Source organism: Ovis aries, chromosome 3 (genome assembly GCF_016772045.2).
Source record: "Ovis aries strain OAR_USU_Benz2616 breed Rambouillet chromosome 3, ARS-UI_Ramb_v3.0, whole genome shotgun sequence".
Classification (NCBI taxonomy): Eukaryota; Metazoa; Chordata; class Mammalia; order Artiodactyla; family Bovidae; genus Ovis; species Ovis aries.
This window is the reverse complement of record NC_056056.1, coordinates 214,917,313-214,938,639: the sequence shown is the minus strand read 5'-3', so window position 1 is coordinate 214,938,639 and position 21,327 is coordinate 214,917,313. Positions and strand designations below refer to the sequence as shown.

Genomic DNA, 21,327 nt, shown 5'->3' with positions numbered 1-21,327 from the left:
CAGAAACAGACTCACAGGGAACAAACAGGTAGCTACCAGAAGGGAGAGGAGTGGGGATGATTTAAAAAAAAAAAAAAAAGAACGCTAATTAGCCTGCTTGTGGCGATCACTTCACAATGAATGTTTATGTGAAACCATCACACTATATACCTTAAATATACGCAACTTTTGTTAATGATTCCTAATAAAGCTGCTAAGTTTTAGAAGTGCATAAAACAAAAAACAATCTTATGCAAAATTTGAAGACAATGTATCCTATGAGGAGGGTAATCTTTATAAATTCTTGTCAAGCATAAAAATCTATCTTGGCATATGGGCTTTTTGTTTTATTCTGGTAAAATACACCTAACAAATTTTACCATCTGTATCATTTTTAAGTCTACAGTTCAGTGGTATTAAATACAGTCATAATGTTGTGCAGCCATCACTGCCATACACTTCCAGAACTCTTCATTCTGTAAAACCGAAAATTCAGACCCATGAAACAGTAACTCTCCATTACCTCCTCTCTTCAGCCCTTGGCAACCACCACTGTGCTTTTGCTATGTAAGTCTGACTACCTGAAGTACTTTACCTGACTGCAATCAAACAGCGTTTGTATGTCAGGGACAGACAGACTTATAATAAACTAAAGTTGGTTATAATTAAAACAGGCTTTCCTTTTAAAAGTAATTTGTAGTTCAGACGGCTCTACAATGGCACTAATATAACTACACTAGTCAGTAAAGTGACTTCCAAAATACATGCAACATTATTAAAATAAGGCAAACACAAATCAGAAATTTACTGTGGGTCAATCTTATTTCTTTCAAAGAAACTCTCTCTCTTCCTTCTGGCTTTCTGGAAGGCATCTCCACAGAGGGGAAGGAAAGCTTTCCAGCCAAGCACTCCAGTTCATTACACAGGACCTCAGGCAAGGAAAACAGCCTTCTCGAACCCATGCTGTTACTGACACAGGAAAACAATACCTGTCACAAAGGGAAGCTGTCAAGGGCGAAGAGGTAAGTTCCACCACATCAAAAATGCTCAACAGGGGGCTCCCTCGTGGTCCGGGGGTTAAGAGCCCGCCTGCCAATGCGGGGACCCGAGTTAAACCCCTGGTCCAGGAGGATGCCACATGCTGCAGAGCGACCGAGTCCGCGCACAGCGAGTGCTGAGCCTGCGCTCTGCGGCCACGAGCAGCCTGAGCACCGCAGCTCGAGAGCAGCCCTGAGCGCTGCGACCAGAGAAAAGCCCTGCAAGGCAGCAGAGGCCCAGGCAGCCAAAATTAAAGAACACTCCACAGACAGTGACCCCACTCTCCACCCCTTCTGAATCGCTAAACGTTGCTAACGCTGCACAGTGTGCACAGAATCAGCTGCCCATGGACCCCTAACTAACGGTGTTCACGCAGAACCTGCTTTCAGTACACTCCAAGTCTGGTGCAGCAGGAATAAACTTCAGTCTACGTCATGCCGAAGCATCTGCTTCAACACCAGCAGTTACTCTTGTTCTCCAACTGCTGCAACAGAGAACAGCTTAGGGTTTAATATCAACTGATCTAAAACTAAAATGTATCTTTTCCTGAACACATGTCCAACAGAGTTTAATTAATTTGTATCAAAAAATGCAGAAGAAAAGTTAACTTTTTAACTATAAGGGTACATTTCACAATAAATTCATCTGATACATTTCACCAGGAAGCTACAGTCCTAAATACCAGAAGGTTCCTGGTGTTCTACCTTTCCCAATGTGACCTATCTCTAAGGGACCTGACTTCAGACTTCCTCCGGGCTCAAATAATCTCTGCCATGCTCAAGAATGTAAGAATTTTGGTCAGTCACTGCCATGAGCTACAGCAAACACAGTGCTTTTAAGAAAAATTCTTCAAACATAATTCCACAACAGAAGCAGGATAAACACCAGGCTGAAAAGCTTGAGTCAGCCCTTTAAGTTATACAAAATCATCTCAAACTCAATATCTGCTAGCTTGCTCCTGACCTGTCCTTACTCAGAAATAGACTCTTGCCAGTCAATACAGCCTGCCAGATAAACTTATTATAAGGTTTCCTCACATAAGAGGCAGTACCTCCATTCCACGCATTCTAGAATTTATCCTCAAATTAAGCTGGATCATCAGAAAAATCCCCAGACGGTATCAACTATCTGTTTCAACTGAGTGCACTTCAGTGCCATTTCCTTAGCTTTTATCCAGAATTCCACAGAGACAAGAGTTTTGAAATGTAACACTGTGTTTGATATTGACAGTTTCTACTGCATTTCTTTGTGTCCTATGTAATAAAGCTCTACGTGAAAAACAATTCTCTTAAAGAATAACATTCCCCTTAAAATAGCAATAGCTGCTTCTGGGAACTAAATACAGTAGTTCCCTTTGTGGGTTCAGCTAACCGCATCAGCCACAGTCCCAAATACTGCACAAAAAATTTTAGAAACAAAATTTATTAATTTTAGACTGCACACCATTCTGACTAGTGTGATGAAATCTGGTGGGATCCTGAGACCTGAGTCATAGTCGTCGTGTCCAGACCATGTAAACTACCCACCCATTACTACGGAACACGCAGCATCTGGCACCACATGAGAATCCCGGAGCACGCTCCCAGGGACAGGAGGAGCTACTGCCCACCTCCACTTTGCTTTGGCCTTGCCTCAGAACCAAGTTCACTGCTCAGTGCTAAGACGACTGTACAGGACCCTGCAGACAACATACCTGTGATCTGCTGCTCCCACTATGGAAACGTACAGTCTTCCTATTCTGATTTCATTACAACTTACTTACTTCCATTATGTCCTAATTATAAGCCACATTAAATGACACATGGTGTAAAATTTAAAAAAATTAATTCCTCTTCCCACCGGTAGACACTCACTGCCAATTTACTCACTAACAAAAAAAGGCATTTTTACCTAACCTGGACTCTTCCTTTTCCTGGTTATTTAATTCTGTCCACCCTGCAAGGACCAATTTCTCTTTTTTTGGCGATGCCACATGGCTTGCAGGATCTCAGTTCCCTGACCAGGGATTGAACTAGGCCCTCAGGAATGAAAGTGCCAAGTCCTCACCACTGAACCACAAGGGAACTCCCTGCAAGGACGAATTTAAGTCTCTACTTTTCCACAGTATCTTCACTGACTACTTACGTATCATTGACACTGAACGTGTACATCATTTAATCTGTGCCACGCAGTCTAATACTTAAATATATACTGTCTTGTACCAATGATTTTATAGTTCATCATCATCAGTCTGACCTGATTACAAACTATTTGAGCTAGTCCCTTGGTCCTAGACTTGTGTCAAGTAAAGACTAAAAGAATACACAAATACTTGACATCAACAGCTGTCACTGTCTCTGTGATGAAGACTCAAAGGATTACAATGTATAACCCGACAAGCTTGCTGGGAAGAAGGGACACAAGAAAGGAGGCAACAGAATGAAACTTATTAACAGATTCAGACGGATTTGTAAAAGTTATCAGCATATTTTGAGGCTACCTCAAATATTTTAAAAGGTTAAAAGAAATACAGAAAAAGAGTAATCATTTAATGGAAGAGAGTAGGAATACAGGCCAACCACACACACAGGACAGTAACGAGAACATTTATGGTGCCAGCCTGTGACAGAGGAAACTGCGGAGGAGGGATGGCAAGAGTAAGACCTCAGCCATCATCTCATGTTCACGAAGGTCTTCACCAACGTCTGAATCACAGAATTTTAGATCCGAAAAGGTCAGGTTAGTCCACCCATCTCATACAAAGAATATGGGACTTAGTAAATTTAGATGGCTCGCCCAGGCACAAATAAATTATACAGAAATCAGATTAGAAAGTAGATATTCTGATAAGAAACATTATTACTAAATTCAAAAACATATGATTACAATTTCTGAAGTATAATGAATTAAAAATAAGGAATATATGAATGCTTTATTTGCCATCTGCCTCTTAGGAAACTCTGCATGCCTAAAACATATACACATCCCCACACCCATCACACCACTCCCAATACCACCACCACGCCACAAAGAAAATGACAATAATGTCTTGGTTACCATACGCCTCATCCTGTCAGATTAAAGGAAAGCAGCTGATTAAAGGCGTACCTATTCTCATGAGACTAATGTGACGCTAATCACACACGACAAGCTGTCATACTTGATAATAAGCCATGTGGAAACCTAAACCAGTAGAAAGTTTACCGCTGTCAGGACACAAAAGGCTATTTCTTCAGCTAACCAATGGCATAGACAGAGTCACTGATTTTCTTTTAATCAACCCCCACTCCACCCTGACTTTCAAAAGCACAGAGCTACACACAGGACCAATGTAGCATAAATCCTGCACTATAAATCCAGAAAAATATTTCAAAGATAAACAAACTTTATCACACTTAAATCCCACCCACCTCAATGTCAAAGAAAGGGTCAGGTGACTCAGCAACCATCATATTCCAGCCCCAAAAGGCACTCAAATGAGTATCAGATCAACAAGCTTAGAACAGTTTTATGTATGGCCTAGACCTCTGAGAGCAAGAATGTTTTCTAAATCTATGGTTCCCTAAATGGGGGCACATTAGAAGCACCAAGAGAATATTAAGCAACAATGAAGCAACAAGTGAAGACACCGATTCCCAGGCCCCATGGAGCACCTGGTGCAGCAGGTGTGGGGCAGTGCTCCACGATCTTTGTTTTGACAGGAATGAAGATGTTCAGACTAGACAAGAAAGTCCAGTGAGCACCCACTCAGAGTCTGGGTTCACAGTAGTCAGGATCAAACATCTCCTGCTCCTCACAGACCCGAGAAGAAACTTAAAAAGCGCACAACCCCAGGAATAGGGAACTGAACCAGAACCTGGGATCAGATTATAAGACTGGCCTGAAAGCTGACCTGAGATGGTGATACTCTCCAAACTGACCTACGGAGTCAGTGCAATCCCATCAAAATTCCAACTGCCTCTGGGAATGGACAACTCAGTCCTGAAATTCAAACAGAACTGCAAAAGACAGAACATGGTCAAAGCAATTTTGAAAAAGAACAAGGGTGAAGGATTACTCATACTTCACAATTTCAAAACTTACTACAAAGCTGTAAGCAGTCAACATAATGTGGTAATGGTGTAAGAACTGACATATAAACAAGCGGAATCTGAGAGCCAGAAATAAACCCATATATTTAAGGTCAAATGATTTTTGATAAGGGTAAAAAGATATTCAATGAAGAAACCTATAGGCTTTACAACAAACGGTGCTGGAACAACTTGATATTCCTACATAAAAGGATGAATCTGGACCCCCATACTTCACATAAGAAAATTAATTCAACAAACAATAAGGTCCTACTGTACAGCACAGGGAACTATACCCAATCTCCTGGGATAAATCATAATGGAAAAGAATATTAAAAAATAATGCATATATGTGTAACTAACTCACTTTGTTGTACAGCAGAAATTAGCACAACATTGTCAATCAACTAACTTCAATTTTTAAAATTTTTAAAAATTCCTGAATGGTAATAAAACAATTAATTCAAAATGGATCAAAGATCTAAACTGAAGAGCTAAAAAGTGTAAAGCTCTTGGAAGTAAACAGGTGAAAATATGTGTGACCCGGATTAGGCAATTGTTTCTTAGATATAACACCAAAAAACTAGAAATCAAAGAAAACATAAACAAACAAGATTATATTAAAAATTTAAAACTTCTACATGTCCGAGAAGAGACAAAGCACAAAATGGAAGACACTATCTGGAACTATATATATGTATATATCTCTTATAAGGGTCTGCTATAAAGAATTCTTACAATTTAACAATAGAAACACAAATAACCCAATTTTAAAATGGACAAAGTATATGAATATTTCTCCAATTATACAAATGGCCACTAAGCACATGAAAAGATGTTCAGCATCTTTAGATATTAAGTGAAAGAAAGTGAAGTCGCTCAGTTGTGTCCAACTCTGCGACCCCGTGGACTGTAGCCCACCAGTCTCCTCCGTCCATGGGATTCTCCAGGCAAGAATACTGCAAATTAAAACCACAGGGAGCTACCACTGCGCACCACCAGGATAGCTGTAAGCAAAAAAATACGAACAACAGGGACTGCTCCAGCAGCCCAGTGGCTAGGGCTCTGTGCTCCCAATGAAGGGGGCGTGGGTTCAATCCTGGGTCAAGGAACTAGATGCCACATGCCTCAACTAAGAGGCCACATGCCTCAACTCCTGCACACAGCCAACTAGGGCCCTGTGCTGCCAGGTAAGTAAAGACTATTTTAAAACAAGAACAGCAAATTTGGTAAAGAAGCAGAGAAATGGGAACCCTCTTATACTGCTGGTGGGAATAGTACAGCCCCTTTAGAACACACCTTAGTAGCTTCTAACAAAGCTAAGCATACTCTCACCATAAGCTCTGGCAATCATGCTCCTCTGTATTATCCAAGTGAGTTAGAAACTCACATCTATACAAAAGCTGCACAGAATGTTCATCAGAGTTTTATATGTAACTGCCAAAACTTGGAAGTAACCAAGATGTTCTTCAATAGGTGAATGGATAAACAAACTGTGGTACATCCACACAATGAAATATCACTCAGCAATAAAAAGAAATGAGCTATCACAAGGAGATACCACTTCTTACTCATTAGGAGAACTGCGACAAAAGGGCAGAAAACAGCAATGCCGGTGAGGGCGTGGGGAAATCAGAACCCCTGGGCACCGCTGACTGGACTGTAACATAATGCAGCACCTGGGGAAGAAAGGGTGGCATGTGCTCAAAACACTTACGCGCAGGATGACCCAGCCATTTCACACCTGGGTGTACGCCCCAAAGAATGGCGAGCTGACACTCAGACCATCCGTACACCAATTTCTATCACTGCGTTACTCACCACCGTCAAAGGGCAGAGACAACCCAATGTCTACCAGCCAGATGAATGGGTAAACAAAACAAGCTTTCTACACACAAGGCAACAGAGTCAGCCTTAAAAAGGAGCAAAAGTCTGAAAAATGCTGCGACACAGGTGACCCTGACAGACACGACGCTAAGCAAAACAAGCTGGACACAAGAGGCCAGACACTGCGATTTCACTCCAGTGAGACTCAGAGAGACAGAAGGAGAACAGTGTCTGCCTAGAGGGGGAGGGGAGAGGAGAATGGGGGATCAGTGTTTACTGCTGGATGAACAGCCAACCAGCACCACGACATGCATTCAACAGTCACATTACTAATCAACAGACACGAGCCTACTCTCCTTCCTAACCTAAGACATGTCTTAGTGAATCCCTATTAATGACTACAACAGCAGGGTGCTCTGTATTAATACAAGCAAAGTTGGACGTAACAAGTTGTTATTTGGGATCACATACACAAATCGGCAGGACTTCTGCTAGTCAGAATATATAACGTTGAACACATTCAACACAAACTAATGGAGTCCAGTCGAGCTGACAACGTTTGGAAAAGCACAGAGTTAACTATTTAAGGAGAAGTTATGCACCCAGCACATGACTCACTGAGGAAAAAATGAAAGACATTTCATGTGACAGAAATATTGAGTAATGATAGGGCCACCTTCTTTAGCCTCTTTTTCTCACACCTATTGCTTCATGAACTTGAAACCAAACCCTAACCACACTGCACCAATGCACGCTGCAGAGGCTCTATTTATAACAGCAGGGCACAGAAGGGAGACTCCCTCAGGCTTCAGATAACAAACTGGAGAGCAAAGCAGCAGAGACAGCAGTTAGAGCCCACACACATCTGCATTTACATACAGTACTGTGTACTTGGGCTTAAGGAAGCAATACAAGGGTGACAACCAAATTTCAAAAGCAAAACAGAGACATCAAAGCAGGTAAACCTCTCAGATCTACAAGATTTGGGTAGAAAAAAGTTCTACGCTCACGCAGAAGGAAAAAACCTGATTAACACAGGCTCACATAAATGCGTAGGTCTTTACAAACTTAATAAATCACAGGGCTTGAAAAGGCCTGGTTTTTGTGGACCGTGAAGTTTGTTACAGTTAAAAAACATCATAAGTAAGTGGAATCTGGGTAGATGGGAACATATGTACGTATTTGAGTAACCAACTCATCTAGTTTGCCCAGGACTTTCCCAGTTTTACTCAAGCCTGGGCAAACTGGACAGCTGGTCACCCTAATGTGCATACAGAGGAGACACACTAATGAGGACAGGAACGTAGGCTGCAATAATAAATAAAGGCGGTGACTTCAGCAACTTAACCCAAAGGTGCATCCCTCCTGTGTGCGTGTGCGCCATATCTAATCTGGGGACTGGAGGCAAGACTGTGTCCTACAGTGACTCAGCAGCCCTGCCTGCGGGTGGCGGTGTGCTCCCGTGACTGCAAACTCAGGGAACACCTCTCCCCCTTCAATCAGCCTACACACACCACAGGCAAGGGAAACACAATGGGGAGAAGGCACACTGGCCCTTAAATGCCACAGCCTGGAAGTGACACAAACCCCAGCACCTGAGTTCCACTGGCTAGGACCAGTCTCATGGCCCTGCTTAGATGCACTTTCCTTCATGCCTCAGACAGAAAGAGAAACAGGTCTGGGGAATCATCAGGAACCACTGTCACAGGAAATCCAGAAAAACATCCACTTCTGCTTCACTGAGTATGCAAAAGCCTGTGACTGTGTGGATCACAACAAACTGGAAAATTCTTAAAGGGATGGGAATACCAGACCACCTTACCTGCCTCCTGAGAAATCTGTATGCAGGTCAAGAAGCAACAGTTACAACTGGACATGAAACAACAGATGGGTTCAAAACTGGGAAAGGAGTACAAGGCTGAATACTGTCACCTGCTTCTTTAATATATGCAGAGTACATCAAGCGAAATCCTGGGCTGGATAAATCACAAGCTGGAATCAAGATTGCTGCGAGAAACATCAACAACCTCAGATATGCAGATAATACCACCCCTAGAGGCAAAAAGTATAGGAACTAAAGTCTCTTGATGAGGATGAAAGAGGAGAGTGAAAAAGCTGGCTTAAAACTCAACATTCAAAAAACCAAGATCATGGCTTCTGGTCCCACCACTTCATGGCAAACAGATAGGGAAAAGTGGAAACGGTGACAGATTTTATTTTCTTGGGCTCCAAAATCACTTCGGATGGTGCTGCAGCCATGAAATTAAAGATGCTTGCTCCTTGGAAGGAAAGCTATGACAAACCTAGACAGCGTATTAAAAAGCAGAGACATCATTTTACCAACAAAGTTTTGTAGAGTCAAAGCTATTGTTTTTCCAATAGTCATGTATGGATGTGAAGGTTGGACCATAAAGAAGGCTGAGTGCCTAAGAATGGATGCTTTTGAACTGTGCTGCTGGAGAAGACTCTTGAGAGTCCCTTGGATCAAACCAGTCAATCCTAAAGGAAATCAACCCTGAATATTCATTGGAAGGACTGATGCTATGGCTCCAATACTTTGGCCACCTGATGCAAAGAGCTGACTCACTGGAAAAGACCATGAGGCTGGGAAAGACTGAGGGAAAGAGGAGAAGATGTGTTAACAGAAGATGAGATGGTTAGATGGCATCACTGACTCAACCGACATGAGTTTGAGCAACTCCGGGAGGTAGTGAAGGACAAGAAAGCCTAGTGTGCTGAAGTCCATGGGCTTGCAGAGAGTTAGACACGACTTAGCAACTGAACAACAACAACTGTCACAGGGGCAACTCAGCTCAAGTGAACAAATTAGTAGGAATATGTACGGCTCATTGACAGTCTAAAGCGACAGTCGCCAGGAGACGCAACAGGTAACGGGGCCTTCTGCAGGGTAGACTGAGGGAAAAGAGCACCTGTGGGCTCCTGATGTGAGAGGTGATGTGAGCAAGTGCAGCTTGCTTGTGGCCTTCAAATTACATGATGGAGAACACAGGAAATGAAGGAGGAAAATCAGGAGACATTTCTTTCAAATCCTGAGGCAGGATTTAAAGGAAAATGGGAGAACTGTCACAGAACTCTAACAGTTAACAACAGTAGACAAAGAAAGAGGAAGGAAGCAGAGATGAGAGGTAAAGGATGACTGTAATGTTTCAAGCCTGGAGAGCAGGTGGTTGAGACTCCGCATTTCCAATGCAGGGCGTGTGGGTTCAATTCCTGGTCTGGGAACTGAGATCCCACCTGCCGCATAGCATGGCCTAAAGAAAGGAAGTGATTATCTGAAAAAAGACCAATTAGTCTGTCTGGGACTTACTCACTTGACTGAGTCTGGGGTGCTGAGGTCAACACTGCAAAATTACTATCCCTGTTATGCTAATTGAGATTCTGCTGACAATTACCTTAATCAGGTGTTACATGAAATAATGGATGGCTTTCACTGCATGTAAACTGGAGGGGTGGGTGGCTGGGAGGGGTGGCCTGCAGGAGCCCCAGCATCCCTGTGTGTGCCGAGCATGACAAACTGAAGGCTAAGTTCCTCGGATCGAGCCCTCTCCATGGCTGGCAATGAAATAACTAGGCAGGTGCAGCGACCACATGACTGCTCGCTCCTTTTTGGTTCTGCAGTTTGACTCTGGACAATTTACAAAGGTAAATAACCATTAGCGGTAGGGGGAAGCAACATGAAGAACTGCTCTTCACTACCCTCTCTACAAATAATGTGCTGAGTTACCAGACCCACTGCAGGTTGAGCACATGCAGACAGATGGTAGACGCCAGCCAGCACACGTGTTCAGGGCGTGTGCCTGCCAAGAGTCAGTTACCGTTCTCCCAGGCTATCTGTTATATTGGGAATACTGGGACTTCCTGGCAGTCCAGTGCTTAGGACTCTGCGCTTTCAATTTGGGGTCAGGGGTAGGGGTAGGTAGATCCAATATAACCAGTAAACCAGTATACAGTATAACCAGTAAAGTTATACTGGTCACTGAAATGGTATAACTGACTTAAAATTACAGATATCACTGAAGTATGATATGTAGTGAGGCTTGCTGAAAGCAAAACTATGTTTTGTGAAGCTGCTTTTAAAAATACCACCTTAAGTTAGCTGTGAGAGAAACAACTGTAATAGAGGGGAAAAAATCATGAAAATCTAGAACACCTCTTCAATGAAACTACAAATGCTTCTATGTGCTTACTCCATGCTAAGCATAAATTTTAAGGTGCACATAATAGATATGGAAGTTTAGTTTATGGTAGAAAGAGGACATGGAATTCCAATCAACAGATTCATATTCAGAAAGAAAAATGCCTTGACCATACACCAAAATTACTAAGTAAATGTACATTTATTAACATTTTAACTAAAACTTCTTGTAACAACCACTTTGTTAAGAATTCCTTCTTGCCTTGACTTCTTCAGTAAAAGCCCTATTACCAGTGTTAGTGACCTAGATAAAAGGGGTCCTGTGGTAAACCAAAAACTGTATCGCAGTCTATCGATGTTTAAAAAGATGGAAACGTTTAGACATGCAATAATGGAGATACAATACAAAAACATGTAAACATGATAAAATGGTGGGGGAAAAAAATCACCACAATCACTGTGATCAACTGTTACAACTGTTCAAAAATCCTGCAGCAGCGCTCGGTCGCGTCCACTGTTTGTGGCCCCGTGGACGGCAGCCCGCCAGGCTCCTCTGCCCATGGGATTCTCCAGGCAAGAACACTGGAGTCGGGTGCCATTTCCTTCTCTGGGGGATCTTCCCGACCCAGGGATCAAACCCAGGCCTCTTGAATCTCCTGCACTGGCAGGTGGATTCTTCACCACTAGTGCCTCCTGGGAAGCTCTTGAAAACTATGCGAATACTGAGTAATATCAGAAGACGACAGAAAGTAAAACAGCTGCTGTCTGAGTTTAGGGAAATAATAAATTAAATATTTGGTATATTATTTAAATAATAAATTTTAGTAGGAAAAAAATTTTCTTTTATCGTGTCTTTGAAGCTATTTTGATGTAATTTTGTGTAAGCAGCTACTGAGCTCAGTGAATTCAAACTATGATTTGATGTTTAAAACGCAACACACCCTCGAGTTGTGTGTCGGCATTTCCAAGCTCTGTTAAGACGTCGCTGGCCATTCCTGTAGCTGGGATGGCTCCGGGGTCCCATCTTTTCTGAATCTCGGCAGGACACTTCCTGAGCTAAAACAGCAGAAGAGAACGACCTCCATGGCCATAGTGAAATCCATGATGAGAATACTCAAGAAAATGATGCTACATCTTAACGAGGCAGACTGACTCAGACTCTAGCAAGCTTCGTCTGGCAAATTAAAATACAGTACAAAGAACTGTGCTACAAACTCTCTAAGTCTGAGAGATTAATCCACTGTTTAAATCTAATATCCTTACTACTATATGAAGAACAGATAAATAAGGACCTACTGTACAGTGCAGAGAACTATACTCAGTATTTCTAACGACCTAGAAGATGAAAGAATCTGAAAAAGAACTGACATTTACCTATAACTGAATCACTGCTGCACACCTAAAACTAATACAGCATTGTAAACAAGCTATACTTCAATTAAAGAAACTTAATATCCTTGAAAAAACATAATTCTAAGAACTTGTTATAAACTTCAAAAATAATTATTTAATTCTAATCTGTATCCTGTTAAGTAGGAAATCTCCAAAGGCAGATGTAGTTCTATTTATTTACATGTATTTAGTAGGTTTTTTACCTCTACCAATGGCAATCATTCAAAATATTGAGCTGGTGGGCCTCCCCTGGTGGTCCAGGGGTTAAGAATCCATGCTTCTACTGCAAGGGGCACAGGTTCAATCCCTGGTTAGGGAATTAAGTCCTCTCAAACCAAGTGGTGCAACCAAAAAAAAAAAAAATCAAGCTATTAAAAAAAAATTAAAAGTCATGCTTCTGGGAATGGATCAGGGGTTGGGAAGGGACAGAGTGAAGTGTCAGTCTTTAAGAGCTGATAGCATTATTCAGACTCATAGCCATGGCTATACAGTGCTCAGACACACATTTTGGCACACATTAATTATTACTACTTAATTCAACCACAAGCCAAAGACGATACCTTGGAGTGAGGAAGCATGCTGCTCTGGCAGCTTCTCCTGAGAGAGGAGTCCCAAGTAGCTCAGAACCACGTACTTCGTTTCATAGTGAAATCCTAGAGGCACGGTAGTTGAGGACGCCATGGGGGTGGCCGGCAGAGCTCCGAAAAAGTCTACTTACAGATGTACAAAACCTAAAACCAGAAGAGTATTTTTTTAGTGTACAGTTCATTACACACCGAGATGTCGCGGGTGGCCAGTGGTTGGGAATCCACCTTGCAATGCAGGGGACCTGGTTCCACCCCTGGTAGGAAACTAACACGCCACATGCCCCAGGGGCAACTGAGCTCTCACAACACAACTAGAGTCCAACTCGAGAGTCCTGAGCTATAACGGAATATCCCGAGTGCCACAACTAAGAGTTGATGCCGTCAAATAAATAAAGTGTTTTTTTTTTAAGTTTGTTACATGCCAATACATTCTCCCATTAACTCCAACCATTCAACTAAATACCAAAATAAATATTTCTCATACTTATCCTTGGTAATCTTTAAAAAACATAACTTCAGTTTACTTACAGTGGGAATGCATGTACTCAGATTTCAGGCCAAAAGCACACTTCCCTTTCTCTCTCCCCCAGTTACCCTACTTTCACCTGTGTGGCAAGAACAGTAGCTCTGCCCTCTCTTTACGCTGCACCAGCCCCCAGCCAATATGTTCTCATTCTCCTACTATTAAAGCCTTCACATTCCTGCAGGGTCCATGGTGTGCAGCTGCAGGTGACACCTGCCGTTTCCTCCGCAGTTTCGTGTGCCACACGACTAGTCTGAGCCTGAGCAGTGAGAGAAGCTGTGTGTGCAATGGGGTGGTGGCGGAGGGTGGGGAGGAGGGGGTGTCCTCTCCTTGCAGACTTCCTCTCACCTCCTCTCTGGACTTGAAATACAACGATGGCAGACACCTCTCCAGGGGGCAGCACAAGACAGGAGAGACCTGGGCCCCTGAATGGCGCTGCGGAGCAGAGCCGCTCTGCCCGCCTTTACCGCCCGCCTCTGAACTCTTCCTCAAGTCAACTTTATTCCGAATCTCTTCAGGAGGTACTTTAACTTATACCCTAATCAATGCGAGTCCAACTCCACTTCTCTACCTGTACCCAACTGTTTTACCTACCACGTACCCCTGTTTTAAAGACCTATTCTTTTGGCAGCTTTCAAATATATCATGCAGAATTATACATACTATGCTCACCAGGCTGCAAGTTACAAACTCAGGATTTATTTATATCATGATCAGTTTGTATCTTTTAACTCCTATTATGTATCGTAACAGTCACTGCAAACCAAAGTGTTTTATTAAGGTTTCCAAACAATTGTTTTCTACTTAAAGCAATGATACAGACTGTTTTAAGATCTTAAGAAATATCTGATAAAAGAAAAACATTCAGATAACCAATAATAGGAAAAAGAGACAGGGAATGTTGACAAAATTTAAGATCTGTACTAAACAAACTAAGATAAATGAATAAACAATGAAAGAAAGTATGGAGAATTTGAAATACACAGAATAAAAGGGTGACTATATAAAGAGATTAAAAAGAATGAACATAAAAGTCTAGTTTCAAGGGGAGAAAGGAGTCTGAGAACAGAGACAAAGGGTCTGACAATTCTTTAATTTTGTCACAATGAAAGAGACTTAAGCACGCTTACATTCAGCAAAAGCTGATGAGAAATAAAAAGAGCGAGGAATAAATTACTAAGTAAAGTTCCGAAAGAGAGGGGAACAGAGGAAATCAACAACAAAATTTAACCTTTGCAAAGTCTCAGTTGTTTTTGTTAAGAGGAACAAAGAAGTACTCATCTTCTGAATAATGCTTTAAATTTAAAAAAAAAAAAGATGAATGTTCTAGAATTTGTTATAATCAAATTTCTTGTATTTATCCAGGCACCCAGTGCAGCACTGTTTACAATAGCCAAGCCGTGGAAGCAACCTAAATGTCCACTGACAGAGGAATGGATAAAAATGATGTTGTGTTTACTCACACACACACAGGTGCATGCATGGACTGGAATATTACTCAGCCATAAAAAAGAATGAAATCATGCCATCTGCAGCCGCACAGATGCACCTAGAGATGATCACACTAAGGGAAATAATTCAGAAGAGAAAGACTAATACTGCATGCCATCACTTATATGTGGAATCTAAATCATGACACGAGTGAACTCAGCTATAAAGCAGCAGCAGACTGGCAGACACGGAGAGCAGGCGTGCAGCTGCCGAGGGGGCAGAGGGAGGGCTGGGGTGGATCGGGACTTTGGGGTTTGCAGATGCAAACTACACTATAATGGATAAACAACAAGGTCCTACTGTACAGCACGAGGAAGTATACTCCCTGTGATAAACCACGATGGAAAAGAATGTGTACGTATGCATAACACTCACTGTGACGTAGAGCAGAAATTACCACAGAGAACACCTGACTGGTTCAGTTGGGAAAAGAGTACAACAAGGCTGTATACTGTCACCCTGCTTATTTAACTTCTATGCACAGTACATCATGTGAAATGCCATGCTGGATGAATCACAAGCTGAAATCAAGATTGCTGAGAGAACTATCAACAACCTCAGATATGCAGACACCACTCAAATAGAAGAAAGTGAAGAGGAACTAAAGCCTCTTGATGGGGATGAGAAAAAGGAGAGTGAAAAAGCTGGCTTAAAACTCAACAATCAAAAAACTAAGATCATAGCATTTGGTCTCATCACTTCATGGCAAATGGAAGGGGAAAAAGTGGAAACAGCGACACGTTATTTTCTGGGGCTCCAAAATTACTTCGGACAGCGACTGCAGCCATGAAATTAAAAGACACTTGCTCCTTGGAAGGAAAGCTATGATAAACCTAGACAGCATATTAAAATGCAGAGACATCACTTTGCCAACAGAGGTCCCTTTAGTCAAAGCTATGGTTTTTCCAGTACTCATGTATGGATGTGAAAGTTGGACCATAAACAAGGCTGAGCACCAAAGAATTGATGCTTTCAAACTGTGCTGCTGGAGAAGACTCTTGAGAATCCCTTGGACAGCAAGGAGAACAAAGCAGTCAATTCTAAAGGAAATCAACCCTGAATATTCACTGGAAGGACTGATGCTGAAGCTCCAATACTTTGGCCACTTGATGCAAAGAGCTGATTCACTGGAAAAGACCCCGATGCTGGGAAAGATAGAAGGCAAAAGGAGAAGGGGACGAAGGAGGATGAGATAGTTAGATAGCATCACCTAGTCAATGGACATGAATTTGAGCTAACTCCAGGAGATAGTGAAGGACAGGAGCCTGGTGCGCTGCAGTCCATGAGGTCGAAAAGAGCTGGACTGACGTAGCTACTGAACAACAACAGAAATTCCACAATATTGGGAATTCCCTGGTGGTCCAGTGGTTAGGATTTGGTGCTTTCACTGCCCTGGCCCAGGTTCAATCCCTGGTTGGGGAACTAGATCGGACAAGGCACATGGTGTGGGAAAAAAAGAGAAAGAAATTAACACAACATTGTAAATCAACTATACTACAATAAAATGAATTCTTTAAAAAACTCCTTGTATTTATCAGAAATCCACATCTCTGAAGACACTTTTAATTACACACCAACCCAGATGCTACAGACGAAGCATCTAGGATTTTTAATCTAGCGCTCTTCAAATTTCCTTAGAAATCCCAACTGCCTAACCATAAATGCCATAAAGCCGACCAGAGTTGGGCATGACTTGGCGACTGAATAACAAAGGCCATCTTAGTCATGACTTCATAATTCTCCACCTTCCAAACTCCCCATCCTATGCACAAGGAAGTCCTCAGCCGTAGTATACATGTCAGCAGCCATACATCCACATGGTTGATGAATGCTTCTGTTACACTTACTGATTCACACTAAGGAAGAAGACGGTCACACACATTTAAGTCATTTCAGTTTAACATACAGTCTTTAAGCTTCACATGTGTGTCTGACATCCTAGTCATAAACACAGCACACCCAGAGGTTAAAATATCCGTCCAGCTCCTCTAACTCTGCCTAAGCTGCCAGCTTCAGAGCACTGGGGCAGCTCCTTCAACTGATGGGGCAGGCAGACCTCAGAAACACTACTATGTGTCTACAACACCGGGAATATAGCCAATTTTTATAATAGCTGTAAATGGAGTGTAACCTTTAAAACCTTGGAATCACTACGCTGTATAACTAACATATAATATTACACATCAACTTCAATTAAAAAGACATGCTATTTTATGCCCAGTGCACTTGTATTCGGTTACAATTTCTCAAAGGCACCGACAATATGCCAAGTGTACCCTCAGCCCCCCTGCTGGGTGCTCTGGGAACAGGGCACCCACTGCCTCTGGCACACTCTATGCAGACTAAAGTCAGCATGCTGAACCAAGGGCTCCTGCGTTTCTAACACATACCACAAATTCCCCTTGCACGAGACCTCCACTGCTGAAGTACTGTCACAGAAAATGTCACAGAAATCCTCCACACCGGAAGGAAAAAGTAGCAGTCTCAACTTTATTAATGAAGAGACAGAAGTAGACAATTTATCTGCCGAAAATTAGAAGAGATGGTGAACAGCACAACCACCTGGCGGAGAGCACTCTCCTCAGTTCTGACCTCGCAGGGCTGCACCCTTCCAACACACACCTCCTGCAAGCCTGGCAGCGTGCGGCGTGAGAGGACACAGAAGTGAAAATACTCCCACGAATGACAATGGGAAGAAACGGTAGAAAAACAAGGCAATGTCCCAAATATCAGACGCCCATAGCAGCGAAAGAAGCAATTTCGTCAATTTTGAGAATGGGGTGGTGGCGGGGAGGGAGGGGGACAGGTTAAAGGAAAAGGACACGTGCTCTGAGCCCAGCAGCTAGTCTTCCTGGAAGCAGGGGACCACACTCAGGTCCAGTCCACTACTACCTCATCCACCAGAGGACGCTCCTGTCTGAGACAGCTCAAGCTTCTTTCCAATGATGAGAAAGACACAGCCACTGTTACTCTTTACATTCCATCTAGAACACCGAATTCAAAGTAGGTGTGAGTATTCTTGGTGTCAAGAAATGATTACACACAAGAATGCTCTTCAATACAGAAACTCCTGTTTTTTGCACAATTCTAACAAGCTACTGAATACAGCTGTGCTGCCCAGCCGTTTCTCTCTCTGCCTTACACCTTTAGTTTGCTCCTCTCTCAAGGTACAGGTAGCTGTCAGCCAGACGGATGGCCCGAGGAAGCCCAGGGTAACTTAATCCGTGTTTATACATAGGCAATCCTTCATTAACAATGTCACACCCACAATCTCACAATAAACAGTTTGCTTTCCCTAAAACTGGATTTCTACTATGAAGACCAGTGCAAACGCCAGGACAGCAGTGTAGGAACTGGGTATTTTGTCTGAAGGGTAGCCAGAACGCCTACAGCAACCATTAGATTCTGCTTTAAAACCTTATGAGAAGCAAATATGCAGCAACTCGGGTGTCTTGCAGCTGTTTCCCAATCTTGGCTCATCATCACCACCTTGGCTGCTATTACAGACAAACTTCTAACACCCACCTCAGAAATACTGACTTAGAATATCACACCTATACTGTATTTCTTAACCCCACAGAACTGTTAATACAAGCACAATTACAATGTAACATGATGTATTTATATTATTTTAGGAAGCTTTGTTTTTAAGACCATTTCCTCCCACTGAAATAAAATGGTAACCTTATTATATTGTTAAATACTCCCATATGGAGTTGAGTAGATCTATAATCCCAGTGTATAAAGAGAAATGTGAGAGACCACAGATAATTCAGTTATAAACGAAATTAACAGTTTTTGATTCCCAGACTCCAGTCCCATTGGTGGTTTGAGTAAAGACTGTTTTTTAAAGCTCCAGAAATTAACATGAACTCCAATAACTTCACTTTTTTTCTTTTTAACTTCATCTTTTTAATCCATACTTTATTAGTTCTTGCAGAATTCTAGAAGTTTCTCCCAAAGAAAAGTTACATAATCCTAATAAATATTGTGAAACCGCAGAAATTTCACTGAGTCCAACTGAGAAACTCAACTAAGCATTTCATTTTAAAATTCAGCAGACACTAAATTATTTTAGTGTACATCATCACTTTCCAACTGAAACACACCTAATTGAAGAGGTCAGTTCAATCCTGTGTTAAGAGCCATCCACAAACGTCTCCACTCAGCAGCTGGCACACGAAGATAACGTGCTTACAGAGTAACGCCTCACTCTCACTCTCCCCACAAACATGTAGTTTGACTTTCACAGTAAGTAATCAGGCTTCCCATGTATGCAGATAATATGCATAAAAGGGAGATGTAACTGTCAGCTTCTCTGCTCCACTCCTAAGTATATGACAGAGAAAAGAAAACATACACTCTCCTGGCAAAAAAAAAGTTCACATGAATGGTCACAGCAGCAGCATGTAACGGTCAAAACAGTGGAAATAACTGCCCATTAACTGGTGAATCTGTAAAATGTGGTCTATTCATACGCTGCAACATTATGTGGCCATAAAAAGGAATGAACTGCCAATACCTGCTACAACAGGAAATGAAAAAAGCTAGTCACAAAACCCCACATATTGTATACTTCTGTTCCTATGAAATATCCAGAATTGGCAGACCTACAGAGACAGAAGGTAAAACAGATCTGCCTGGGCAGGAGAGTGTGGGGATAAAGAATGACTGCTACCGGGCACAGAGTTTCTTTCGCAGCTGTTGAAAACTGCAATGACAGTTCTACAGTCCATAACTATACACGTGCACGGCTTGATGGTACCTCAATAAAGCTGTTTAAAGAAAAAAATCAGCTACGCTGAAGATAACCCCCTCCTTTGAACCCTGTTAATACGTATTAATTAGTAACTCCTGGTGAACACTCATGTGGAATAAGATATGTGTCAAAATCAAGTTTGAAAAACCACGATAAAAAAGCAGGACGGCAGGACCACAGTTAAAACTTGTTTTGCATGTCTAAAATGTTTCAGAAAAGAAACATATTCCTAAAACAATCATTATTGCAAATCACCTGTCCTAAAAGCTTAGCCGAATAAGATACAGAGTAAATATTGAGTAACTGATGTGGTAATCAGCACCTTTTCTCTACAAAACAGGTTGGACTCAACCACATGTATCTTTCAACAGAACTCAGCTACAGGGATACAGGACGGCATAAGTAAATTCATCATTTGGGAAAGAAAAAAACAAAAAAAACAAAAAAACCCTGAGAATGGTACCTAACCAATTGGAGTAAAAGGATTTCAAAGTCCCTAACGGTCTATTATCAAGCGAAGCAAATTCCACAAAGGTTTAAATATTTGCAATTTACGGTGTTTTAAGTTTACCCAGCTGCATATGTGAGGTATCAACAGTTCACTATCAACAGAAACACTTGCTTAGTTTTCTGGGTGACTGAAGGAAAAAAAAAAAGAAGGTACTAGAAGGGTGTGGCAACTCATCCAAGGTCACACAACAAGTCAGGGCATAGACCAGCATTCTGGTTTGGACCAAACCTCCCGGGGAAATCGCGCTGACAGTTTCGCAGGACTTGTTTGTTTTGCTCCAAGTAGTAAAGAAAAAAATTAAAAAAGGAAGCAGGGAGGGGACCGTCTGTTTCGCTTAAAACTTGCAGAGACAGCTAGCTGGCCCCGCGAGGAACGGCGCTCGTGCTGGCAGCGGGCAAACTCCGCAGGGCGGCGGCCAGGGCCCAGGACCTGCGGGCAAGCCTAGGCCTAGAAAGTTCGAGCACGAAGGAAAAACACTCAGGGACGCCCTGGGATGGTGGGAGAAAGACCAAAGGGAGAGACCACCTAGAGAGAACCGTGTGTCTCCACGGGTGGGAAAACCGAACATGTGAAATAATAATAACAGCAAATGACAGCGGCGTCGGAGCCGCCGGGAGAGGGACCGGGAACCTCAGGGAGAAGCCGCGACCCGGCTAGCGGGCGGGAGCCAAGACTCGAGCCCCGCGCACGCACCCCTCGCCCGAGGCCCACCCTCGCCCAAGCAAGTCTGCGGGGCAGCGGGTTGGCCTCGCGCCCTCAGCTTCTCACTCCGTCTCCCGCGTCGGCCTTCGGACACCTCCGGCGGCGCTGGGAGAGGGCCCGGCGCGGCCTGCCCGCGACCCTACTCCCCTCACCTGGCTCAGGCCCCTGCAACCCGAAGAAGTGAAAGAGGCGGCGGCAGGTGCTGCACACACGAACCCGCGGTTGCGGCGGCGGCGGCGGCGGCTCCGACCCGCTGCCCTAATCTACCGCCGCCGCCATGTTGGCGGGTGAGGTCACCCCGGCGTGCTTCCGT

At 42.9% G+C, this 21,327-nt stretch overlaps 1 protein-coding gene and 1 non-coding gene across 10 annotated transcripts in view; one reads left to right on the top strand and one right to left on the bottom strand.

Annotated features, from left to right (window-relative positions):
* Positions 1–21,314, bottom strand: part of BCL2L13 (BCL2 like 13) — a 48,013-nt gene extending 26,699 nt beyond the window's left edge. For 5 of the 9 annotated variants that reach the window (XM_027968055.2, XM_027968058.2, XM_012175613.4 and 2 more), the window contains exons 1-2: positions 21,167–21,314; positions 13,002–13,172 (exon numbers count right to left, since the gene is read on the bottom strand). In XM_027968055.2, the coding sequence (XP_027823856.1) occupies positions 13,002–13,122 (121 nt within the window). In that variant the 5' untranslated portion in view covers positions 13,123–13,172; positions 21,167–21,314. Of the gene's footprint in view, positions 1–6,637; positions 6,746–11,990; positions 12,129–13,001; positions 13,173–21,166 lie in introns of those variants that run through there. The other 4 variants (XM_060413538.1, XM_060413539.1, XM_042248251.2 and 1 more) reach the window with 3 other exon arrangements.
* On the top strand, positions 16,393–16,464 carry TRNAE-UUC (transfer RNA glutamic acid (anticodon UUC)). Its single transcript has one exon. It is a non-coding gene; the product is annotated as a tRNA-Glu (tRNA).
* Positions 21,315–21,327: the final 13 nt, after the last annotated feature.